General features: G+C 51.0%; 1 protein-coding gene across 1 annotated transcript in view; it reads left to right on the top strand.

The window, feature by feature from the left end:
- The window catches only part of FAM83F (family with sequence similarity 83 member F), a 34156-nt gene extending 11166 nt beyond the window's left edge, over nucleotides 1-22990 (top strand). The window contains exons 2-5 of the mRNA XM_055329161.1: nucleotides 11151-11318; nucleotides 11858-11979; nucleotides 13514-14208; nucleotides 21336-22990. Of these exons, the coding sequence (XP_055185136.1) occupies nucleotides 11151-11318; nucleotides 11858-11979; nucleotides 13514-14208; nucleotides 21336-21385 (1035 nt within the window). The 3' untranslated portion in view covers nucleotides 21386-22990. The remainder of the gene's footprint in view (nucleotides 1-11150; nucleotides 11319-11857; nucleotides 11980-13513; nucleotides 14209-21335) is intronic.
- Nucleotides 22991-26421: the final 3431 nt, after the last annotated feature.

The following is a 26421-nucleotide window of genomic DNA, read 5'->3' as shown; positions in this document are numbered from 1 at the left end:
ACAGAGAAGGATCCTGGGACACCCTCTGGGAAGAGTGAAATAAGGCCCTCTACAGAGAAAGGGCATCCATCACCCCAAGGATAGGGTGGTCGCAGCATGATTTAGGGCATGAGGTCAAGGCTGGGGGGCTGCTGGTGTGTTTGGAGAACCAGAGGGATTCCTGTGGTACGAGTTTATTGTCAGGAGAGAGAGTGGGTTGGAAGCACAGGGAGGGCCTTCAGCTGGGCTAAAGGCTGGATTCTGTAGGCAGCCTGGGGTTAGTGTGTTTGAGCAGGGGAATGACATGTTTGGGATTGTGTTGCTGGGTCTGCCTGCCAAGAGGGAGAGGGATTGTGTTGCAGGATTTCTCTGCCTTTAGTGCCCGCAGCTCTTGGTCATGCCACTTTGAAAAATGAAGAGCTAGAGCAGATGAAGAGTGGTGGGTAGCAGGGCCAAGTTTACTGAGCAAAAGTACAAAGCTTCCAGACAGGGGACCCCTGGGTGGCTCAGTCAGTTGAGCGTCTGCCTTCAGATGCTAAACTATATTGGGCTTCCTGCTTAGCAGAGAGTCTGCTTCTCCTTTTCCCTCTCCCTCTTGTGCTGTTCCCCCTACTTGTGCTCTCTCTCTCTCGCTCTCTCTCAAATAAATAAAATCTAAAAAATAAAAACAAAAAGCAAAAACAAAGCTCTCAGAGAGGGAGGGGGCCCTGAGAGGGTTGCCCTCAGAGTTCCTATGTTTAGGGGGTTTTATGAACTCTTGTGGAACTCTCTTAAGCAACCAGAGTGTGCTGAGTCGTGCCCAACAGGGTCACGTATGTCTATCTTTTAGGTTAATGTCTATGCACTGAAAGGTCTGTTTTTGCTGACATCTGGGGGCTTATGTCCTAACTGCCCCTTGCCCATGATGGTGACAAATGCTATGTAGTTGTCTTATCTTAGGACGTTTTGCAGAAGTCACTTCTGCAAGGGCTGCAAAGCAGTGCAGTCATGTCTAAGCTGCAGCGCAGGATGTTAGTGCTGTTTTATCTTAGCTGACCTGACTCTGTATTTTCTTGTTGGGGACCCTGGCCCTGACCACCTAACTGTCCAACTTGCTCCTAACAATTGGGACTGTGTGAGCTGGTATCCCATCAAGCTAATGCTGAGCATCAGAGGGCAGACACCGTACCAGGTTCCTAGCAGACTCTACTGCATTTCTGTGCTTCCTCATGGGACCGTGAGGCAGCTTCAGTTTACAGGTAGAATCCAGAGGTCTTCCGCCAGCGTGGGATCCCTGACTCCAAAGTCAGCTTTCCCCACTGCAATACACTCTTGGACAAGGGGTCTAGCAGAATGAATCTGGAGCCCAGGGTGGGACGTCTCAAAGGGGGTGGGGGCAGGGCCAGGCAGTATTCCGTGGGTGTCCTCCCCAGGGGGGCTGTGCCGACCTCCCCTGTTGGCTCTCCTCTCCCTTTTACCCCAGGGAGCGGAATCAGAAAGCATAGCATAAAGGTTTCTCATCCAGTTGTTCCCACCCTACCTGTGCAGAATTGGTGATAATTCAGATGGAGCCCGCTGCAGCCTTGATGACGAAAGTGAGTCTGGTGTGCCCAGGGCGCTGAGAGTCCCCACCCCCTCCCCCCAGATGAGTTGTTTCCATCTTCAGGCAGCACCTTGCTGGGCTTCACTAACAGCTGTGCCGGTGAGGTTCCCAGGGCCACCTCGGGGTCCTCTCTACTCAGGCAGCTGTTTGCTCACCGCCATCCAGCTGCCCATGTGCAGCTACAGACACCCAGCATCGCTGGAGGAACAGTGCATCGTACTGACTCTCCACTTAATTGAGCTGCCCTTCCCTTTAATTAGTTCAAGTTCTGACCTTTCTGTAAGTGTAGTGTTGTCTAGGCTTTAATCACCACCCCAGGCTGGGCCTGCCGGGCATGGTACTGAACAAAGGAGAAACATCTCCACCTTGATGTCTGAGCCTGCAGGCGGTCCCAGCAGCTGGCTCCCTGGGAGCGTGGCGCCCCCTCACTGGCTCTCTCCGTCTCCTCTCTGTCGCCCCTCCCCTGAAGTGCTGGCCCTTTCGTCCTGCTTTCAGTCTCTAGGAGAGAAGATGGGTACTGCTCACACCAGGCCAAGCCCTGTGCTCCTGCGCCGCCTGCATCGTCTCACTTCAAACCCAGAACTTCTCTGTGAAGGCATCACCTCCCCATTTGAGGAAACTGGGCCTTAGATTAAGTGACTCACTCTAGAGGTGCCTGGGGGGCTCAGTCAGTTGAGTGTCTACCTTTAGCTCAGGTCATGATCTTGGGGCCCTGGGATTCAGCCCCACATTGGGGTCCCTGCTCATCAGGGAGCCTGCTTCTCCCTCTCCCTCTGCCCCTCCCCCTGCTTGTACTCTCTTACTCTCTCAAATAAATAAATAAAATATTTAATAAAAAAAGTAAATTAAATGACTCACTCAAGGCCATACAGCCAGTAAGACTGTCTGTTTCCAGAGAGTGTATTCTCTTGCAACTACCAGTCAGGACTTGAAGCATGAACCATCCACCACCTGCATTCAGATCACCTGGGGGAAAGGGTATTGCTGAAATGCATTATTTAAGGACTTGCTAGATCAGAATCTCTGCAGAGAGGCTCTTGAATCTGCACGTTCAATAAGCACACCCCCCCATCCCCAACCCCAACCCACCCTGCATGATTCTTTATACGCTGAAGTTTGACAGCCACTGCCCTATAGACCTTGATCTCTCTCTGGGTAGATAAGAGGAGACTCCTGGCTGGCTGACCCAGCACTACCGTCCAAGGGAAAGGAAAGGGCTGCTCTCTGGTCCCAGGCACACTGACTGTCCTGGGCTGCCAGATAGGTGGCCAGCTGCTGCCCTCCCTACCCTGAGGAACTTTAGGGCTCACAGTGTGGGTTGTTAGCCCCATTTACCTATGAAGGGGCCCTGTTAATGGCCCCTTATAACCGTACAGCTTTTTTGTGGGATTCCATGAGCATGACCTCATCTGAACCTCCCAACAGCCCTGGGAAGTAAATGTCAGGGCTCCAAGCTCACATACGTCATTACCAGGAAGCAGGGACTGGAACCACTGCTGTACCTTGGTGGGCTTTCTTCCCTTCCTCCCCAGAAAGATGTGACTATCAGCCAGCACCCTTGCAGTGAACAGGCTTGGCCTGTGGCCCCTTCCTGCTCCCACGGAGCAGAGGGAGGAAGGGGTGGATCTTTGCCAGCAAGGACAGCCACACCTGCCCCAGTGCACACAGCTCCACGTCAGCAGAGCCAGGGAAACCGTGAAGGAGAAAGTGGTATTGTCCTGCTCTGCTGAAGCATCCTGGTTTTGTGTGACCAGAAGTGGGCTGGGGTCCTCGCCAGAGGAGATCCCTGCCCAGAGCTGCCCTGTCCCCATCACTGCGGGGGTAGGGGTGTGACGGGGGTTGGTGAGTGATGATGGGTTGGTGACGCTATAGGGAAGCTCAGGACTGGGGTCAGAAGGCCAAGCTTTAGTCTCACATGTGCCCAACAAAGTAAATTAACCTTGGGGCTGGGCTCCAGCTGTGAAGTTGCCTTCTACTTCTGAGATTTCGGGAATCTGGAATGTCCTTCAGTGCAGGGGCTAAGTGCTCAGGTACAGCCTATGCCCTGCACGCAGGCACAGCCGGGAGGCTTTGTGGGGCTGACATGCAGCCCGTCACCGGGAGGACGGGCTCCCTTTTGCAATTTGCACAAAGGTGCTTGCCCTATGTGCTGCTAGCAGCCCTGCCTCCTGGCCTGATGTACTTTGGTTAAGTACTGTCCTCGTGTACGAGCTAGCTGCTCTTTTAAGATATTAGGTGGGTAGAACAGAGACAGACCAGACCTTTGAGCTGTCGCTCAGGTGGCAGTCTTAAAAAGGCACCCACTTCTTTTCCCTTCTGTGCACCCTTGAGGAAGAACATTAACTCTGCCTTCCAGCAAGAGGATCTTACCAGGAATCTTGCTGTATTATTTTTTTTTCCTCCACCCTAGTGCCTTGTCATTAATGAAATAAAAGAGATGACTACAAAAGCTCCATCTGCACCTCACAAATGCAACATGTAGACATTCATTCCGCAAACACAGAGAACTGACTCGGTGTAGAGATGTCCCCTGAGGGTGGAGACGCTGATAGAAATCACGTGGTCCCTGCCATCTAGGAGCCCACAGCCCAGTGAGGGACAGAGCTGTTCAGCAGATGTTACTTGCACTAAGATGTCAAGGACTCTTGCCTGGAATACAACGTGGGCAGGAAGCAGGGAGTGGCAAGCACTGCTGGGGAGGGAGAAGGTCAGGAAATTCTTGGCTGAGCTTGAAAGCTGCATAGGAGTTTCATAAGGTATAGAAAGAATAGGAACAAAAGGACTCAAAACCACCCAATGTGTGTAAAGGTGCTCAAAAGGGAGTGGCAGGGTGATGCAATTTTGCCCCAGGAGACATTTACCAATCATACCTACAGATATTTTTGGTTGTCACCACTAGGAGTGATGCTACTGCCGTGCTGCTAAACAGCCTGCAATGCAAAGGACTGCCCTCCCCCCACCCTCCCCTCCAGCAAAGTAGTACTCACCCCAAGAGGTCAATAGTGCCATAGTTGAGAAACCCCTTGTTAGGGAAATGGTAGGTCATTCTGCATAGCTGAATGCAAGGGACGAAGGTGATCTGGCCCAAGATGAAGCTGGAGACGCAGAAAGGGGCCAATCATAAGGCCCTTCAAATACCAAGCTAAGGAGTTTGGACCTCTCTCAAGGGCCCTGGGCCCCCCCAGTTCATGAGGCTGTTGTCTGGGGGGATCGCTGCTGTGGAGAATGAGAACACAGAGACTAGTAGGAGAGACTAGTTGAGTCTTCTATTCTAGAAGTTCAGTAAGCGATGAGGGGGCCTGAGCGAGAGCAGCAGTGCAGTGGGAACAGAAAGGAGTTGACCCAGAGAAGGTGAATGGAGCACAGAGGACCCGTTGGACTCTGCGACCAATTGGTTGTGGTCAGTGGGGAGGAGGAGGAGGCCAGCAGACTTGGGCTTCTGGCCAGGGTGGCCAAGAGGATGTTGATTTTAGAAGTGCCTGTGGGACAGGCTGATGAGATCCACACTACACTCCTTTAGTCTGGGTCATCCAGACACACCAGGGGTGCTGGTTCCTGGCAGGCAGTCTTGGGCAGAGCTACCTTGGAGTGCATGGGGAAGGTGGAGTCCTTTGGTTATTTTACTATCTAATGGTAATTAAGGAATCCAGACAGAGAATCTGAAAAGCTGGCAGTGTAATTAAAAGTAAATGACAGAGGAGAGTTCTGAGGCTTCCTAATCCTCCCCTGCCCCCCTGCCCTTATGCCAAGGGAGGATATCAGAGGAGGAGATGTTAAGCTAACCAAACACCTGATGAGAAGTATTGCAGCATGATGCCTGCGACAGCTTCTAAAAACTCCTGCCGCCTCGAATTAACCTCTCCCCACCCGGGGCACTGCACATCAGTGGGTAACCAGGTGAAGGACACTGGGAACCTGCTGGGTGGGCCGGGGGTGGGGGGGGATTGACTTTTCTCTCCTGACAAAATCTATCTCCCCAGGTTCTAAGCCTGTGACGTCCTTCTTTTCAAACCCCATTTTCCATTTGCACCAGGAATTTCAAAGTTGGTTTTGGGGTGGAGGATTACGTGGCATATTAAACACCACGGCAGAGGGAGCGGGGAGCTGGTTTGCTTGGGCCTGGAGCTGTGGAGCTGAATGTCAAGCAGTGCCCTCCAGAGACCAAAGCGGAGGGTAATTATCACTTCTCCTCCACAATGAGATTGCAAAAGTCAGAGAGCAATTGATTTCTCTTCCTACTACAGATATTTCACTGTTTAATTGGTAGTGACACAGATGGCTGGCTCTCACCGGGGTGCCGCAGACCAAACCTCCCAAAAGCGAGGCCCTCGAGACTCATCTCTCCCTCTGGCTCATGCATGATCTGTTCACTTCACCATCCTCCGCCAGGTGGGGTTGGATAGGGGTGAGGGCGGCCCACTGCCTGCTTGCTTTTGCAATTGTGAAAGGAAAGCAAGGGTGTGAATCCAGAAGTGTCTCAAGAGCCAGTCATTTGTGTCATTGAGAGTTGACTCTGAGCTGGACACTGTAGAGAGTTTGGAAATGAGCAATGGCCTATGGCCTCAGACAGCACTCGGGAGGTAAGATATCAGAAACCGTGCAAGATGGGGGAAGTATGCGCTGATGCAGTGGAGCCCGATGCATCCAGTTAAAACCCTCCACGATCCAGCCCAACCCTGTTGAAGTCTCACTACCCTGAACTGCTCTGAGCCGCCCGCTTTGTGTTTGTCTGTTTTGGACCTCAAGTGCAGAGCTGATCGTCACTGTCAGGTCATGGGCGCTGCCATCATCAATCCACAGAAGGCCCAGCCCTCTTATTTTATTTTCTCCTTCCATTCCTCTCTCCCTCCACAGGCAGCCACCCTAATGTGTTCATGTCCCTGCACGTGTCTGGACCCTTGACATTTTATGTTGTGCATTTTTATTTACATAAATGTTATTAGGCTATATAGATCTCATTCTCTGACACTTTAAATCAAACTATCTGTTTTCAAAAGAACTGTCCCGGTTCTGCACCAGAACTTGTACACTGATTGCTCCTGTCGGCTACCAAGGACTCTGCAATGTGCATTCCTCACATTTTCCTTACCAACATTTTTTTTAGAGATGGGCAACTCCTTGCTATGCCAAAGAAAGCTGCAGTGAATGTCTTTGTTCCTGCCCGCTTACAGACTGTTGCAAAGATCCAAGAGGTTCCCTGGGTGGCATGGCTGGGAGTGGCATTGCTGGCTTGAGTTATTCACCATCCTTAAATCCACCAAGCTCTGCCCACTGCTGTAGGGAATAGTTTGTAGCAGTGTTCCCTCCCACCAGCAGTGCATGAGGGTTCCCCTTCCCTCACATTCCAACATTTGGAATTACCCATCTTTCTCATTTTTAGTGAATTTTACAGTTGTAAAGCAGTATCTCTCTCTCTCATCTCTTTGCTTTAATTTGAATTTTTCTGATTGCTAATGAGGTCTGTGTCTCTTTATATACTTATTAACCATTCAGGTATCTCCTCTAGGAATCGCCTATTCATATCCTTTGCCCATTTTTTTAAATTAGTTCCCTGTCTTTTTCTTGCTGATTTGCAGGGAACCCTTGTATATTATTAATTCTTTTTGGTTGTAGACATTGCAGGTATCTTTTCCCTGTCACCAATCAGTTGGCTTCATCTAAGCATCTTCCTTTAAACAGAAAATTCTTAATTTGTCAAATGTATTATATTTTTTAATTTCATTTGTCTTATGACTTATGTTTTTAGACTCTTAAGAAATCCACTTACCTATCTTATCAATTTTTATCTTTCACATTTAGGTTTATCTTCCACATTTAGGTAGTTAGCCTACCTGAAATTCACCTTTATTTTTTTTTAATTTTATTTATTTATTCATGAGAGACACACAGAGAGAGAGAAGCAGAGACACAGGCAGAGGGAGAAGCAGGCTCCATGCAGGGAGCCTGATGTGACTCAATCCCAGGACTCCAGGATCACACCCTGAGCCGAAGACAGACGCTCAAGGGTGAGCCACCCAGGCATCCCAAATTTCACCTTTATGTATAGCGTAAGGCAGGGATACACTTTTTCTTTATAGTAAGCCAATTTCCCAATAAGATCTGCTAAGCAACATTTTTTCTCCACTGAGTTGTGATTCTACCTCTATTAGACTTAAAGTTCTATGTTTCTGACACACAGTTGTTTCCATTGGTTTTTTAATTCCTTCCTACCTTACTTAGTACCACAATGCTTATTACTATGTGTTGTCAGTATATCCTACTATCTGGTAGGAAAAGTGTCCCCTTTCAGCTTATCTTTTTCAAAATGGACTTGTCTTTATTCTTCCTTGCATCTTGGAAGTATTTGAAATCCTCAAAAAAATTTACCGGACTTCCATTGGAATTGCATTGAATTTTATTAATATGAGGAGAATTCGATTTTTCAAATATTGAATCATATTATCCATATTTATCCACAATTTATCTCTTGATTTATTCATGTATTTTAAAATATCCTTCAATAGAGCTTTCTAAATTTCTCCATAAGGTATTAATTCTTAAATCTTATATGCTTAAATTGCAATTTTGATCTTAGTTTTTTCTCCCCCTTCCCCCTTTTTTATTTGATTGGTACTGTAGGAGAAGAATGCTGTTGGCCTCTGTTAGTTTTTCTTGTATCTGGCAATCTTGCTAAATTCTCCTGTTAATTCTAATAACGTTATTCTGCATTTTACTGGGTTTTCTATAAAAATATCATCTCCAAGGGTACCTGGATGGCTCATGTGTTAAGTGTCTGACTGTTGATCTCAGTTCAGGCCTTGATCTCAGGGTCATAAGTTCAAGCTCCATGCTCCACTTTGGACTCCACACTGGGCATGGACCTACCTTAAAAAAAAATGTCATCTCCAAATACTGGTAGTTTTGGCTCTTTTAATCCTTCTCTCTCTCTCTCTCTCTCTCTCATTTGTCATATTGCATTGGTCCAATACTTTTTTCACAACACGTGGTGAAAGTATTATTGACATTCTTGAGACTTAAAGGGAATGCATCTAATGTTTTTCTGTTCAATATGTTTCATGTGGGTTTTTTGTAGATAGCCTTCATCAATTTAAGGAAGGTCACTTCTGTTGCTAATTTTTTGAGAATTTTAAACACAAATAGAGATCTCATGTTATTAAATACTTTTTAAAAACCTATAAAGATAATATATGGGTAGCCCGGGTGGCTCAGCAGTTTGGCGCTGCTGGGTATGATCCTGGAAACCCAGGATCGAGTCCCATGTCAGGCTCCATGCATGGAGCCTGCTTCTCCCTCTGCCTATGTCTCTGCCTCTCTCTCTCTCTCTGTTTCTCATGAATAAATAAATAAAATCTTAAAAACAAAACAAAACAAAACAAAAAACCTCAGAGGCAGTTTAAAAAAAAAAAAAAGAATTATGATTTCCCTACCTTGACCCCAAAGATGTTATAAATTAAAACAACAGATTTTCTGATGTTGAATTTCCTAACATTTCCAGGATAAACCTGGTTATGCTATATTATGTTTAATTTGCTTTTAATGACTTAACCATGTCATTCTCATTTTCAAATTCATCAGTGTGTAAATAGTCCTAATATTCCTTTTGCCATTTTACTATTTCTTAAGTAGTACAATTTCTTAAAAAGTAAATATATGTGTGGCTATTTCTCTGTTTTTACTCAGCATTTTATTTGCATTTCCTGTTTTTGTCAAACTGGCCAGAAGTTTGCCTATCTTGTTTGGTCTTTTTAAAGAACCAGCTATTTTTTAAAAATATTTTATTTATTTATTCATGAGAGAGAGACAGAGGCTTAGGCCGAGGGAATAGCAGATTCCCCACAGGGAGCCCGATGCAGGACTTGATCCCAGAACGTTGGGATCATCCCTGAGCCGAAGGCAGACACTCAACCGCTAAGCCACCCAGGTGTCCCAAAGAACCAGGTTTTGATGTGATGTTTCTAAAATACCTTATAGTGTCAGAGACTTGAGTTCAAATCCCTGCTCTGCTACATGCTAACTGTATAACCATAGACCATCATTTGGCCCCTTTTCATTTACCTCCTCATCTGTAAAATGAAAACAGTCCTCCTTATTGTGAGGATCAAATTAGAAAATTTACCTAAAGCATCTGGAACAGTGTGGAGCACATGGAAAATGTGCAATACATGTTAGTCCCTGACCTCAGTGCCGTTATGATGTGTTCTTTGCCTGAAACACCCACCTTGTAGGCTTCTGCTAGCCCAGGTGGAAGCTGCGTACAGATTAGGAAAAGGTGTCCCTTCCTCAGGCAGGCACAGCTTCCACTCACTGCCTCAGCCCAGAGCCCATGTGCAGTGCACAGCCTGTATATCCATGCACGACAGCCCTGCCCACTTGCCTGCTGGGTTTTCCATCCAGTTCATTTCTCATGGTCCCTGAGGCTGCCCATTCTTCAGGTTTCAGCTTCCCTGATGAAGGCTTTCTTGTTCTCCTTTGGCGGTAAGTAATCAGTCTCCCTCCCTCCTGCTGTCCCTCTTCCCACCCACCCCACTTCCAACTTTGAACTCACATCACAAGTTACTTGTGCGTCTCTTAAAGCATTTTATCTCATTTTGCCTCATGTCTTAGTTATTTTGTGCAAATGTCTTATCATTCCAATGGGATTAACCCCTTGAAGTTAGGGATTATAGTTTAGATCCTCCCTCTGCCTATGGGGCTCAATAAATGTTAACTTGTATGGATGATTATGAAATAGTCTTAAATAATATTGTGTGAATGGGAGGATAATGGTAGAGCACATGTGTAAGGGTGATAGGGATGGAGGATACCACTTGTTGAGCTTACCATGTGCCAGGCACTGTGCCAAGTGCTCTCATAGTTTACCTCCCTAAGCCCTCACAACAACACTTTGAGATAGTTGCTATTATTCACTGGGCACTGATGAATCAGTGGTGGAGCTGGTATACCAGGCCCAGTCTGTCTCACTTCAGAGTTTAGGCTTTCAGTTACAACTAACAGAAATCAAGAGTCCTAGGCAGTGACCTTTACTTGAGGGTGGTGTGAGATGACCTGGCCAGTTGGAGGCCAGAGGAGTTTGAGCTAACTGGAGCTCTCTACCTGATTCTGCAACCAAGGTGAGTGTGGAACTTTGCACAGCTCTAGGGAGATCAGAGCACCAAGGCCTGCAGAGAAGGGGTTTGAGCAGATCTGTAGGTGGTGGAAAAGAGTCCATCTCAGGCTTCTCAGTGATCTCATCTTCTTGAGCCTACTTGTTTTCCTAGGGCCACTAGGACCAACTTTCTTCAGCCTCCTAGATCTCCCTGATATGACTTCTGAAGAGCTGCTGAAGAATGCCCAGGGTGAGGTAGTGTCAAGGATGAAGTACAAGTAGCACAGCCTGGACCCACAGGCATTTCTCAGAGCAGAGAGCCTATCTCTGGGCTCAGATGTGCTCAGAGGTGGGTGGGGATGTGGAGATCCCAGGAGTGGTGCAGATGGGGTGTTTGACTCTTGGCCTCCAGTTACCTAGGCCCAGCTGGTCCTCTCTGGGACACAGTGTATCACCGTAAATATGGCATCACCATATGCCTCACCAGTGCCCTTCCCCATCCAGGTCATTGCTGTGGTCATGGACCTCTTCACCGACGGCGATATCTTCCAAGACATTGTGGATGCTGCCTTTAAGCGCCGGGTCCCGGTGTATATCATCCTGGATGAGGCAGGCGTGAAGTTTTTCTTGGAGATGTGTCAGGGCCTGGGACTCACTGACTTCCGTATTCGGGTAAGTTGTACCACTGGGGTAGAGGTGGAGGGAGGGTGGGGAGGAAGGGCAGGAGATGAGATGGAGGTTGCCTCTGCCCCATTCTCTGCCTCCTCCCCAGTTCAGGGGCACAGGTGAACGTCAAGAGCTCAACCTTTCTTTCTGTCTAAAACCATGCCTTGTGGATTGATAACTCTAAATTATATGCCCAGCTTAAATTTTATCTCAAGACTATTGAGGCTAAGGAGTCTGCTCTGGCCCAGTCCTGGGGTGCTCACCTTACAAAGTCACTGTCAGGATCAAAGGTCAGGCTATGGTTCTCTTCTGGGGAGCTTTGGGAACCATCCTGGGCTCATCCATGCTCTAAGCAAGATTTGCTAACTTCCTCTCCAAATGGAGTTTCACCTCTATGGGTGTAGGAAGCAGAGTGTAGTATAGACAGGAGCCAACAAGCAGGATTTCATGGACAAGAGGGTTCCTTCTTTGCCCACACAAAACTTAACTCAGAGCTTTATAAGCCCTCTGCCTGAGTGACAATGCCTTTCTCCTCTTCTGAACAGAACATCCGTGTCCGCTCTGTGACAGGTGTTGGCTTCTACATGCCCATGGGGAAAATCAAGGGGACCCTGTCATCAAAGTTCCTAATGGTAGATGGCGAAAAAGTAGCCACTGGATCTTACAGGTGAGTTGGGCCAGGTCAGAGAACCACCCAGGAGGCCTTTATTTATAGTAACAAACGTACATGGTCAGGAAGACTCTGGCCCCCGGAGCTATGGGTTTAAGAGATATTGTGTGATCTAATGGCAAGAAGAGCCTCCTGGCCAGTCCTTGCCCTCAACATTTCTGGCTACTGGATTATTCCAGAAAGGGTCAACTATTACTGGCCATTAAGTGTAGCTTGCCTTTCATAGTCCACAGCAACCGGTTGCATTTTGAGGCCAGTCATCGGGTGGGACAATCAGGAAGCAGAGTGGACCAGATATAGGAAAATGTGACGGTGTGGTCTCTTTCGCTCAGGCCTGTAGCACTGGCAGAGTGGGCAAATGTCACAGTTATCATACTGCCAGGAAGATCAGAAGTGGCATGATAAACAGTATCAGAAAGCCCCCTTTGGGCACAGCCCCGAAGGCCAACCTTTTTGGAGGCACTTCCCACGCAAAGGGAATTGTGCTGGGCAAAGCAGGGGTTGAAGAACAGCCACATTCTGCCATTGGGAAATGTGTCAGGGTCCCGCTGATCAAGAATGGCAAAAAAGCCACAGCCTTTGTACCCAGTGATGGTTGTTTGAATTTTATTGAGGAAAATGATGAGGTTCTGGTTGCTGGATTTGATGGCTAAGGTCAAGCTGTCAGTGGAGTTGGCTTTAAGGTAAAGCAGCCAATGTCTCTCTCTAGACCTCAAAAGGCAAGAAGGAAAGACCAAGATCATTCTTGGAGTTGGCTTTAAGGTAAAGCAGCCAATCTCTCTCTCTTGACCTCATACAAAGGCAAGAAGGAAAGACCAAGGAAAGATCATTGTTTTGATGGTGAAAACATGACAATAATAAATTTTCATATGCCGACAAAAAAAGAGAGAGGAAAGGAGAAGAGATAAGAAAAAAAGAAACATGAGGATGTGGTGTGGAGAGAATCTGTGCCAAATTCCAATTCAGAAGTAAATTGCCAGTAACATGAGACTGTATCCGTGCGGTCTCTGCCCTCCAAGTACACTGAAATCTAGGTGAGGAAAGAGACCTGGAGCCATGAAACAACAAGTGGCAGAAGGCCTCTGACGGGGCTAAAGTGTGGGGGTTTGCAGACACCGCACACCCTAAAGACTCTGAGAAGAGCTACGTTAACAATAGCAGCAGCTGCTTTACCAATTGTTCAGTGTGTGTTTGTGCCAGGAACTGAGCTAAATGTTTTCTTTGTGGTACCACACGTGAGCCTCACAACACCTTTGTGACCATACTCCCCACGTGCCCCACTTTACAAGGCTGGAATCCAGGCCTGACTTCTCATGCCCTTACCCGCTTTGTTCACTTGAGGTCAAGGTCTGGCAAAGAGGGAGGATGTGGGTCCTGGAGATGCCTTCCCCAGGGCAGCCAGGCATCAGCCTCAGTGATAGATGAGGTGGGGTGTGGTGGGGGCGTTGAGACGGACCGCCAGGGGGCTGCTGGCAGGGCGAGGCCATAGGCTGGGCCTATGTGTCACACTTTCTTGACCTCCCATTTCCAGGTTCACATGGAGTTCCTCCTACGTGGACAGGAACCTGCTCCTCCTCCTGACAGGCCAGAACGTGGAGCCCTTCGACGTGGAGTTCCGGGAGCTGTATGCCATCTCAGAGGAGGTGAACTTGTACCAGCAGCTGAACCTGGCAGGGGGTGCCAGGAGGCTGGGCCCCGAGTATTCTTCCACCGTGGCTCGCAAGCTCATCAACCCAAAGTACGCCCTGGTGTCAGGCAGCCGCCACCCACCCGGGGAGCTGATGCGCTGGGCCGCCCGGCAGCAGCGGGAGACCAGCGGCGACCCAGAGGGGCAGGAGGAGGGTGGCAGAGGCGGCGAGGCGGCCCGGCGGCTGGAGAGCTTCCTGAATGACCTGGTCACGCTGGAGCAGATGCTGCCCCCCGTGGAGCCCATTCCCCCCAGAGAGCTGATTCAGAAGGACAGCAGGTTGGTCTCTCACCTGCGCGTAGACCTGAAGCCCAGACCTCCGGAGGTGCTTGTCCGAAACGGCAAGGGAGAGGCTGCCAATGGGGAGGCCACCCCGGCCAACGAGGGCAAGCGCTTTAGCAAGAGGTTCTTCAGTCGGCGGGCCAAGAGTCCCACGGTGCCCAACGGCATGACCAGCACTGTCTCCACCGAGACCTTTGCAGAAGTGGAGTTTGTGACAGGAAAGAGGCCCAAAGACGGTTCCAATGCTAACATCTCAGGTGAGCCCTCCCTCCCGGCCTGGTGCTCGCTGGGCCTCCTGTCCTTATCCAGGAGCGTTGCCTCCTATATGCTGGCACACAGGGAGCGGGGGCTCTGAGGTCAGACGGTCCTCAGTTCCCATCCCGTGCTGGCTTTTCTCTACCTCATGGTCATGAGCCAGCCACTGGAGGGCCGAGTTCACTTCCTCTCCTCTGAAAGGGGAGAAGAGTGAGGCACCTGGCTGGCTCAGTTGGCTAAAAGGGCTGACTCTGATTCAGCTCAGGTCATGATCTCAGGGTCGTGAGATCAAGCCCCTTGCGTGGGGCTCTGCACAGAGTGTGGAGCCTTGCTTAAGATTCTCTCTTTCTCTCCCTCTGCCCCTCCTTACTCGTGCTCTCTCTCCCTCTAATACTAAGCAGATCTTTAAAAATGATAAAATAAAAGGGGAAAAGGGTACCTGCCTTGCTCAGCTGTTCTGAGGCTATGAAGTGCTTCAAACAGTGCTGGACATGAAGTAGCTAAGAGCTATTGTTCTTGCTTCTAGAGGCTTGGACACTTTCTCCTTTGTGCCTGAAGAAACAGACACAGGGCAGCGGAGTGGCCTGACGCAGGCTTGACCTCCACCTCTGAGCCTAGGGCTCATTCTAGAAAACTTGTTCCTGGCCACATCACCGTTTCTCATCACGATCCAGTGTGATCAAACAGGCCCCACCCTCACCTGGGCCCCACCAATGCCCTGACCCACTTTCCTCCTCTCTCTTGTAAATAGTTTGACTTGTTTCTTCCCTGTGTTTATTTGCTAAGCACTGTTTGCCATGCTGCTTATATTTGGGAGAGACTGTTCCTGGTGGCGCTCTCCTCCTGGCTGTCTCTCTGGGATCCCCTAGAGGTCTGGGCCTCTCCTTCTCTGGAGCTGGCCCCAGACTTGTGGTGAGAGCCAGGCTGCTCACTGCTGGTGCCTTTCCTCATGGCAGCACCTCTGAGTGCAAGGGGTCTGTCTCCAGGTTGGGATTTCTCCCGTGGCTATGGCGCCCTGCGGCAGAAGACTGGCCTCCACCTGGCCAGGCAGGTGGGGCCTTGCCCTGGGCAGCCTGAGTGCTTCCAGGTCTCTTGTGTCCCCCACAGCCCCAGCTTTGAGCCGATAGTGGCTTGAGTGCAAGGATCATAACCACCTTCCTCTCTGCTGATTCACCAGCTCGCCACAGAACCTGACACACTCGGTCGGGGCTTCTTACAGTTAGGACAGGCCTGGGAGTCTCTGAATTCAGGACGCAGACGTGCCAGTGCTGTACCTCCCTTTGGCTGGGAAGCATTTATTGGGCATCTCCATGTGCCAGGTCCTTCACTAGATGCTTCCTCTCTCACTTGGCCTTCACGACAACCACAGAGGTAGCTGGCTGAAGCTCAGAGAGGTGAATTAAGTGGTCCCAGAGCCCAGTAAGTGGTAGCAGGGTCAGGACTCAAACACAGGCCACGGCCCGTGTCCTGTGAGGGAGGGGTGGTGGCCCCCAGTCCCACTCCCCCTGGGCTCCCTGGCGCCCCCAACACCAGACGCTTTGCCACTTTGCACCTCTTGTTTGGAGGAAGGGTTGCCATGGTGAACACCTGGCAGGGAAGGGAGAGGGAGGGGCCAGCCCAACCACACAAAGGGCCATTTCCCTTGTCCTGACTGCAGGTGAAGTGGAAGCTCTCTCTCCCTTCAGCCCCTCACCCTGAGGTGTGGTTTCCATAGAAACAAAAGGCCCCATTGTCTTGTCCCTTGCTGCCGCCTTTCCTAAGTCTCTCAGCAGTGAGTTCCCCTGCTTGGAGAACTTGGCTGCCACTGCTGCTGCCCTCTGAGTGTGTGCACACGGTGCCCAGGAGCCAGCCAAGCATGTGGGGCTGCACCCTGGGGAAGCTGCTCCCCTGAGGGCCCAACACACCAGCACATAAAGCTCAAGAGGCCCCAGGGGAGCCCAGTAGGGTCATCCTATTGCTTCTCCATCCTTAGAAGAAACAGAGTGGCCTCATCCAGCACAGCCTCTGCCTACCTGCTGGGCATCCAGTTTCCGAGGGCCTGATATTCAGGTTGCTAATGAGCTCTTTACTGTCCCTGCCACTTGCTTCCTTCCAAGGCAGGGGCAAGAAAGAGGACTCTCCTCTGCCCACAGGCTGATAAAGCCTCCAGCTTCCTAAATGTTTAACTGCCAGCTGGGGTGTCCTGGTGCCTCGTCTTGGGCAGAAGCGAAGTCACTAGGACTCTGTGTGCCAGAGGGTCATGTTCCCAACTGCTTGGGGCCACCAAGGTTGGAACTAGTAATTCCGGTACTCCTAGAACTGTCATTTGGGAGGAAATCACTTTACTACCTTACAGCCCTCATCTAGGGAAAGGATCCTTTTCCTACAGCGACCATTCAGAACAGACATCATGTGGGATCTCAGCTCCCAGCACTTTGCTCCCTATACCCCGGACACATCCCTTCCCCTCCCCAGGGCTGTTTCCTGTTCAAGAAGAGGAGGAACTGAGCCAGGGAGGGTTTCTGAGGTCCCTCTGAGTTCCTGATTCTGACTCTGTCCTCTTTCTCCCTGCTGCCCTCTTGTCAAGGGAGACCCTGGGCTGATGGATAGGGTGGGTAAAAGAGAAAAATAGAAAAGGTAAATGCTGGCAGCCTGTAAAATTGCTCGATAAGAAGTATATAGTTGTCAAGCAGTATGCAAATTTTTGCAGGTCCAAGTGTGGCCCTTGGGAGAACCTTTGGAAATCCCTTTCTTCTTTTAGGTCTTGGGATGGGAGGGTGGTGTCTTGTCAGGTTTGGAGGTGGGAGGGTGTTGCCTGGTGGTTTGAAGGCTCACTGCCCCCTCTACTGGTGGAAGCTGAGCTCCTTTTCCTTTCGGTTTTTCTCAACTGAGACCTTGCTTCTGTACTGGTGCACTTAACACCTTTCCCAAGCCTGCCACCTATGTCCACCCAGGAGCTTGGGACAGGCCCTCTGGGACAGAGATCCCAATCTCAGGGAGCACATTCACTGGACAGGCTTGTTAAAATACAGTGAGAAGGGGGATCCCTGGGTGGCTCAGCGGTTTAGCGCCTGCCTTTGGCCCAGGGCGCGATCCTGGAGTCCCGGGATCGAGTCCCACGTCAGGCTCCCTGTATGGAGCCTGCTTCTCCCTCTGCCTGTATCTCTGCCTCTCTCTCCCCCTATGTCTATCATGAATAAATAAATAAAATCTTTTTTAAAAATCTTTAAAAAAATAAAAATAAAATAAAATACAGTGAGGAATCTGTATCGTTGGGATAGGCTCAGGAATCTGTATTTTAAACAAGTGTCCTGAGTGTTTTCCATATAAGGGGTCCCCAGAGCAGCGGATTATGATGACACTCAGATAAGGCTCTCATGGGGCTGCCAGGCTTGGGGAGGATGTTCCCAATAATGTTGTGGATTCTCCTGTCCCTCCAGGAAGATCACTGGGAAATGCCAACACAATAGACAGTCCCTGACCCTGACCAAGTGCTGGGTAGACACATGCTACATGCTGTCACACAGAACTCACAACCACACTTCCTGGTGCCATCGTTTCACAGATAGGAGATGCAGAGGAGTAAGCCTCTGATCCATGGTCACGCAGTGAGATAGGGCAGCAGGGTCTCATGTGTCCCAGGGCCCTGCACCAAGTGTTGTGGCTATCTCCAGAAGATTAGGGTTAGTGCCACTTCCCTATATCTTTAAAGACTGTTTGGAAGAGCCACAGGCTTCTTACCAATGGACTCCCCCCCCCGCCACCCTCCCATATCCCATTAGTGGTGAGTGCCATTAACACTCCAGAGCGCCTCTGGGTCACCACCTTCCAAGGTCTCCCAGGCCCATGCTTTTCTTCCCAGAGTTCTCTGTTCTGCAGTGACAGTTGCATTTCCAGAACTCTCCTGGGTTCCCTGATTCATGCATGGGGGCCACCCTAACTGGCAATGTGGTGTGGGTCCTCGGGCTATGGCCACCAAGCTCTTGAACTTGGGACTTCAGGCTCACCTGTGTCATCTCTGGGGACTGGAAGTCTCAAATCTCTCTCAGAAATCTGGGGCCATATGGATGGAAGGTTGGGAACGTGCTTCTGCGGTTCAGAGCTCCCTAGGGGACCTGTGGGTCTCCAGTTCCAGGATAAGTCTACTCAAGAGCTGTCTTGTCAAGATAGAGTTTCAAAATCCAGGGTCACTCCCGACCATCATGGGTCATGCCCCAGCCAGTGTTTGGAGGTCTGATTTGATAAACTCAAGCACTATTACCAGTCAGGGTCCCAATCACACAGCAAGGTGAGGGGAGTCAAGTGAGCATCCTTTGAGGAACTGATCCCACTCGGTTCTAGAAAAGAGGCAAGCATCCTCATTTTCACTGGCATCTGTCATAATCCCTCCACCCTTCTGGTTTCGCTTGGGCCTAGCCAAGGCGCCTGTCCATCACCATCTAGGTGAGTGAGGGCTTGTGTATCACCCAGTCAAGATCTACTCATGCTGCTATTGTTAGTATTGGTATGAAACTCTAAGCAGCTTGTCCCTGCCTGGTCACCCATTTTACTCAACAAATATATATCTATGTAGTGTCTGCTCTGTGCCAGGCGCTGTTCTAAGTTCCTGGTACAGCAGTGAACAAAGCAAGCAAAGTCCCTGCTCTTATGGAATGAACACCGTACTGGAAACAGAAGGGCAAGAGAGGGCAATGACCCTTTTTATAACGTGTGAACGAGAAGGCGTCTCTGATGAAGGGACAAAGGGGCATTGAAACAGAGACTTGAATGAAGGGCGGGAGAAAGCTGTGTGGTCATCCAGAGGAAGAATCTTCCAGAAAGGGGGAATATGAAGTCCTGAAACCCCTTGGTAGGTAGACCCCGTGGTCCCTGTCTGGGCCAGCCAGATCAGCATCCTTGTCCTGATGCCCCAGGTACCTCCATCAGCTCCCACCCTAGGTTCAGTCTCTGCAGTGTTAGCTCCCTTTGCAGTTTGGCCTTCCCTCAAATCACCTTTGGGCTGCCCCTGCCACACAGACCTTGTCCTGTTAACCTGAGCAGGTCTGATTCTCCTCGGTTCTGCCAAACAGCTGCATGAGGTAGACTCTAAGTGCGCCGAAGGAATGACAGCACACAAAGAATTTTTCTTCAAACCATCTCTCTGTCAGAGGCATGGGGTTGAATCCTGAGTCTAAAGAAGCTCTGCAGGCTTTCAGGATCCTTATGGAACAAGTGGGAAGCACACGCTGGCAAACTCAGGCTCCCCCAATCCTCACCCCTCCGCCTCTCCCAGCTTCCCCCTACCCCAGGGCAGGAGAGCAGGAGCCCTGGAAAGCAGGCCTGCCCTTCCCACCCCCGAGCCACACTCCCCTGCTTCTGGAGGCAGAAATCGATTTGCTTTCCTGTCTCCAAAATGCTGCTGTCTCCAGGGAGAGACTCAGCATCTGCTCTGTAGGCCAAGCAAAGGAAGGAAGCCACTAAGGAGAGGAAGTGAGGACCGCCGTGTCCATTGCAGCATAGAGGGGACTGTGGGACAGCAGAAGTAGTCCCCAGCAGAGCTGCATCAGAGGCAGCCTGGCACCACCATGGAGGATGACCCAAGCACCTTGACCCTTGGAGCCCCCAGGGAGCGGGTGGTACAGTCGTCCAGCTGCCCTCCCACCTTCTCTAAGCCTGATACGCCCCAAAGAGGCCCCGCTGGACTTGTAGCAAGTCCCGAGGAGTCGGTTCAGTCTGCCCAGAAAAGGTGGTGGTGAGCTGAGCTTGGAGGGTGAGGGGAGTCTGGAAGGGCTCCACTAAAGCCTCTTCAGTGTCTCCCTTCCTAATGGCTCAAGAGAGGAGGCAGCCGCCACATTAATTAAATTCACAGCTGGAGTGATAGCAGAAGGTGGTGTCAGCACCAAGGAGGGGACCCTTGGAGTTGTAGGGAGGGACGGGCAGGAAGCAGCTTGCACCTGGGAGAGAGGCAGCAGGTGCCCAGGAGGTCAGAGGCCCAGCAGCCCAACACCTGGAGGGCCAGGAGGTGTCAGCATCTGCCTCGCAGCTCCCCGCCACCCTCTTCCCTCTGCAGCTATGAAAACAGAAATCCCGCCAGAGAAGCCACCGGCCTTGGCTTTGGATTAAAAGGAAGTGGAAATGGATAGAAAGGGCCTGGGAAGAGGAGAAGCATGCTTCTCTGGCTGGCCTGGAGAAGAACAGCTTTCTCTTCCTTTTCTTTCTTTCTTTCTTTCTTTCTTTCTTTCTTTCTTTCTTTCTTTCTTTCTTTCTTTTCCTTCCTTCCTTCCTTCCTTCCTTCCTTCCTTCCTTCCTTCCTTCTTTCTTTCTTTCTTTCTTTCTTTTTTAGATCTTATTTATTTGAGAGAGAGTGAGCAAGAAAGATAGCAAGAGCTGGGGAGGGAGAGAGAGAAGCAGATTCCCAGCTAAGCAGGGAGCCCAAGGTGGGGCTCAATCTCAGGACCCTGGGAATCACGACCCGAGCCAAAGGCAGATGCTCAACCAACTGAACCACCTGGGTGCCCCTTTCTCCCTCTTCCTTCCCCCTCAATGAAGTGTGCTCCCTCCATCCTCTGTGTTAAAACTACCCCCCTGAGCCACGCTGCCTGGCTCTCCACCAGCCTGCTGACCCTGGTGACCCCTTCCTGGAGTGCCCGCACAGTGGAAGGAGCTGCGGCTGGATTTGGAGGCCAGGTGCTGCTGCTGGCTCGGGGGAGCTGGTGGCCCGCTGCCCTCAGCTGTGAGGCAGGGCTAATGGCACCCTCTCACAGCGCGGCTGCCCCGGGGGGCTGCCTGAGAGTGTGACTGGTGGCGGTTTGTAAGCTGTGAGGGAGGCTGTGTACAGTATTAGCTACTGGTAAGCCACCTCTTGGCAAGCCTTTTTAAGTCATTGATTATCGTAGTAGATTGGTGTTCTGGATCTCCCCCCCCCCCCACGCTGCTGAGATCCGGAGATCCCTTGATACCCCCAAACAGTGACAGTCTTGCTGAGAGTACCAGACAGGGAGAACCTTTCCTTTGATTTCCTGGGGGGCCTACTGGTTCTAGATCAGCAGCTTGAGAGGGGGACAGTGAGCTCCACCCCTCAATTTGGGGTGCGGGCAGTACCCAGGAGAGGAGTGGGAGGTGAGTCCACCAACACTTATGTCTTCCTTGCCTGTGTCACTTGTCTCTGCAGGTAAAACAAGTCCCAGTCCTGCCAAGGCCAGCAATTGTGTGATTTCCTGAGCCATGGGCCGGCGGTGGGTAGGACCTGTGGATGCCCCCGGCCCTGTCCTAAGGAGAACACAGGTCAAACCCTGTACCAGTTTGCACTTTGGACCCTTGTTCGCTTCCTGCCCATCAGCCTCCATCCTGGCCTTAGGGACCCTCAACCCCAGATGTGAGAGTCTTGCAGCATCTCAAGATGATCACGTGCCCCTCCAAGACTGTCGGTGGCCGGGCAGGGGTCACTCCTTCTTGTTTACATGAAGTGGAAGCTTGACTCATGTCTGCTCTCCTTTATGCCGGACCCCCTCCCTCCACTGAGTCAGCCTTGCTCTGCAGGTCCCCAGATGGGATGAGCCCCATGTCTTCATGCCCGATGTGATGGGGTCTCCAGGGCAGCCCCAGCTCCCTGACTTCTCCTTCCCTGGGCTTCCCGGTGCTTCTGGTCCCCCAAGAGGTTTGGTCGGATATAAGGGAAGAGGACGAATGGGGCTCTGAGCCAGGGAGCCAGCCTTGACCTGGGCTCTGAACTCAAGGTGGAAGATACAGCTGGGGCACTGGCTGCTACGGCCTTCCTGGCCTGCTTCCTGCAGGCTCCTGTACTAGACCCAGAGTGAAATGAGGGGAAGGCCTCCTCTCAGCCAGTGGCAGGATCTGACCCTGCCATTCTGAGAGCCCTCCGACTAAGGTCTCCTTTCCTTCTCTCCACACTGTTGTAGCAGTCTCTACCCAGTGGTCCAGACCCCCTTGGCTTGTTGCCTGCTGCAAACACATATGGGGGTTCTTCTTGTGCCTTTCCCTGGGGCCCCCTGCTCCTGTTAATGTGCCTTGATTTGCAGCCCAGGGCAGGGAGAGAGAGCTGGCCAAGGGTGGGAGGTTCAAGTGGTATGAGAGGTTGAGCCCTGCAGACAAGGGCGTTTGTCCTTTCCCCTGCCCCCAAGATGGCCCTCAGCCCCCTCAACAGCCAGGACTTTTGTGCCTTCTCCAGGTCCATTTCAGCCAAAGACCAGCCTTTGCCTTCTGCCAAAAGTCAGGCTGCATCTAGGATCCTTGTCCTCTGCAAAGAGGCCTGGCCTCATTGCCACAACACCAAGCCAGGGAGAGCAGCCTAAAGTCACATGCTGCCCTCTCCACACTTATGTAACCAGAGGGGTCTGAGGAGAGATTTCTGGAATGGACAACAGAGAAACCGCCAAACTGCAGGCTCTGTGAGCCTACTGTTGGGGGATCATAGCTGCAGCATAGCCGAAGGGCTGCGGCGCCCAGTGGAAGCACCACCAGGCAGCATTTTTCAGCCTCTTACTTTTGAACCAAACTCCTCTCTGTCTTTCCTTCTGCAAAAACCCTTAGGCACCAGCACCTTGGGGAGGGGCACAGGTGCAGGGTTGGGGGAGGGCACTGCGGGCATGGAAGTGAACCAGCAGGTGGGATGGTGTGGTGCACTTGGAGGAGAACCTGGCCTCCAGCGGTGGGGAGGAAAGGAAGGGTGAGCCTGGTTCCCAGGGGCTCTTCCCCTCATCCTGACGCTAGCTTCTGAGGGGAGGGGCCTGGAGGGCAGGGGACCCTGACCCACCTCCTTGAGCTTTTATGAGGATTAAACACTTCCTGGGAAGTGCTGACAATGTGGCACGTGCTTGTTCTGCAGGGGAAGGAAGGGGGAGGTGGAAACTGGGCTGTGGAGGGTGTCCCCTCTGCTCAAGGCCATCACCTTGATGGTATGAGACACATGTGGGCAAATGGCAGTGGGGTGGGGGGTGAAGAGATCACCCTTGGTGAGGGCAAGGGAGGAGGCCTGAAGAAGGGACCAGCTCCTCAGGGTTCTTCCCAAAGGCTTCGTTCCTCTGCCCACAAGAGAAGCTGGCCTCCTGTCTCTCTCCCCTCTGACCCAGAGTGGGCCCAGGTCCTCCCCAGCCCTAACCTGTCAGAGGATCCTGACTGGAAGCACCAAGTCACTGAAGCCTTGAGCCACGCCTGCCTTTCTGCCCATTTCCCGGGCGCCAAGATGGGGTTCTCCCACTTTCTTCCTAGAAGCTGGGGGGGTGGGAGGCCATCGGAAGCGGTGCTGTGTGGCAGGAGGAGTGCCGGCTCCTGAGGCAGGCACCTCCCCCAGCGCTGAGGCAGTCTCGGGACAGGGACAGGAACAAGGCCGCAGTCCAAAGATTGCCGCACCAAGCTTAGCGTCTGCCCGAGCTCCAGCGCTCGGTTCTGCCGCGGGGCTTCGCAGTTTTTAGTACATCCGCCCTCTGCTGCAGCACTTGCACACACTTTGTGAAGTATTCGCTCTCTCGTCAAATCTCAAGGGTACATCTGGCATTCTCAGACGGATGGCACGTTTGAGGGTGGATCATGCCCTTGATTCCCTCGCAACAGCTTCCACAGGCTGGGAACGTCAGAAGGGCTCCCGGAGGAGCACGATGAAACAGCACTCTCCATACCTGCCACCTCCACCAACTTGCCCGCTCTGGGTCCAGCTTCTGTAGGCTGAGTGCCAACAACTGGCACAGCTCTTTGGGCAGGCTGACCCCCCTGAGCGGAGGCAGCTGAGGACCGAGACCCTGGGGCAGCTGCCACCTGGATCTTGCCCCATAGGAATGAGAAGTATAGTATTCCTGGGGCTGGAGTCCCTCCCTGGATTTGGCAAAACTTCCCGGTCTCCTGTGTCTTCTGTCCTTGGGGTATACGATCAGTCCTATCCCTAATCATTCAAAGGTGCTTTCAACATAGCCTCTGCTAACTAACATCACTACGCTCTGCCTGTACAGAATTTAATAGAATGGACAGGCAAAAAAAAAAAAAAAAAAAAAAAAAGTGGCTTGAGATACAGAGCACGCAGGCCAGAAAGGGGACATGGGCCTTTTTTGTTTTTACTATGATGATTTTCTCTTTAATTTGCTGAGCACCTATTATATGCCAGTGACTGTGCTAGATGCTTCCATCACCTGCAGGTTTCAAACTAAGAGAAGCTCAGAAAAGAAGCCTTTACAGTGTCATAAAAAGTTTTCCAGGACATTTGGGGATTGACCCTCCCAAAGTTGTGTAATGTGCAGCTCAGGTCTTACAGATGAGGAGCTACACAGCTCTCCCAAGGTCCCACCCTGCATAAAATGCAGATCTAAGCCTGCTCCTCTAGCTTGGGCTTCTCGCCTTCAACACTGGTGACACTTGGGAGCCATAAATTCTCTGTCGGGGGAGATGCTGTCCTATACAATTGTAGGATGTTAGGAAGCATCCCAACTTCTACCTACTAAATGCCAGTAGCATTTCTCCTGGTGAGATAACCAAAGATGTCTCTGGGTGTCACCAAGTGTCCATAGGGGGTGAAGTCACCCCTACTGAGCGAGACAGCTCATTGCGGCCTTAAAGCAGGCTGCTTCTCTGAGGTGCTTTCACGTGCATGCTCCTATGAAGCTGGTATCTTTGATGGAACGCTTTGGCCCATAGAGGGTGGCTGATTTGCCAAAGATTTTGCTTTCTGTAACTGACATAATAGCATCTTCTGTCTCGTTCTAGTTACCTTGGTTAGCTCTTCACTGCCTTGTACTCCCCAGAACAGGTGTGTTTATGTGCACACATCTGCCTTACTCCACAGAGCGCCCTGTTACATTTCCTCCCAATCTGTTTGCCTTCCTTTAGTTTCAGTCAAGCCCTCCACAAAATGCACCCTTGGCCAGACCTGTGTGTGCCCAACAGCATCCTCACCCCAAAAGGCAGCCAGGGCTGATAGCAGAGAAACCTCCACACTCAAGTCAGGCCAAGTGGGAACTGCTACCTGGAGTGTCACAAGTCAACATCAGCAGAGCCCCCCTTAGCAGCAGATGAGTCCTGCCACTCACTGGGGCTGTAGTTGGCCGTGTGCCACAGTCACGGCGCCCTGCCTGCAGGACCCAGCGGCTGTCACTGTAATTGTCTGCATTGCTGCCCCAGGGGCAGAAGGTCTGGTGCAGAACAGGCACCCCGGACTTAGCAGGCTGAGCCAGACCAAGGTTGAGAGGATGAGTGCCTTCAAGAAAGCTGGAAGGTGGCATGTGCACCTGTGAGTGTGTTCTTGGGCTGAGTAATTGCTAGATCAACCAGAGGCTGAGAGATACCCATTCTGTACTTGGGGTTCCCATCCCGGGGTTGTAGGTACCCATTCTGTCCATTATTTATCTGGGTTACTCTTCTATCCACAGTATCCAATTAATGCCTGTTTGTTAGATGATTGAAAACTTGACAACCATAGAGTAAGCCAGGCTAATCAACGTGGGTGGTGTCAGAGGCTTCAGAATTGATCATGACCCTTTCAATCTTGTTCCTGACTTCTGAGACATGGACACCAAATAGGAGTTTGCTCTCTGCTACTTAATTTCCTGAGAACAGAGTTATGAAAAGTCCTTCCTGACCGAATCCTTTCTTCAAGGAGGACTTCTTTCAGTACGTGTCCTCGGTGGACAGTCTTCCTCAGGTACTCCAGACTGGGTGGGCCTGGGTCTCCAGGCCTCTCTGGCTGCTCAGGGACTTTGCATGCTTCCGTTCAAATTGCTAACACAAAAATGGGACGAGGAGGTGAGGGCTTTGATGTGAGGAAATGTGTCCAGTCACCCAACAAGTCATGGGAAGAGCAGGAATCTAATTACCTGGACCCATCTGGAGCACTGCACTGGCCTCTCCAAGCAATAGGCAGCTAGAGACACGGTTTCAGTCAGTAAAGTGACTAGAAGTTAGGCATTGTCTGCAGCCACAAAAAAGCAGTTCCAGGAGCAGATGTCCACGTCTCATAGGAGACCAGTTCAGACCTGACACAGAAGCAGCGAGAGAGCAGGAGTCTGGCAGAGAGAGGAGGAAGCCAAGAACAGGCAGTCTGTCTGCAGTGGCCACTGTCCTCGGCACAAGCAAAGGGGAAGCACATGCCATCCTATTCTAAGAACCAAGAACCATGCCTGGTGATTATTTCCAGAGTGCAGCTTGGACCTTTCTGGAAGGCTTTGGAAGTTGGCTGATTGGACAAGGAAAGGCACTTCACTGGAGTATTTGGAAGGCTTTATTAATTTTGTTCCTTCAGTGCATATTGACTGTGA

This window comes from Nyctereutes procyonoides, unplaced genomic scaffold, assembly GCF_905146905.1.
Source record: "Nyctereutes procyonoides isolate TBG_1078 unplaced genomic scaffold, NYPRO_anot_genome, whole genome shotgun sequence".
Taxonomy (NCBI): Eukaryota; Metazoa; Chordata; class Mammalia; order Carnivora; family Canidae; genus Nyctereutes; species Nyctereutes procyonoides.
This window is presented reverse-complemented; position numbering and strand designations above follow the sequence as displayed.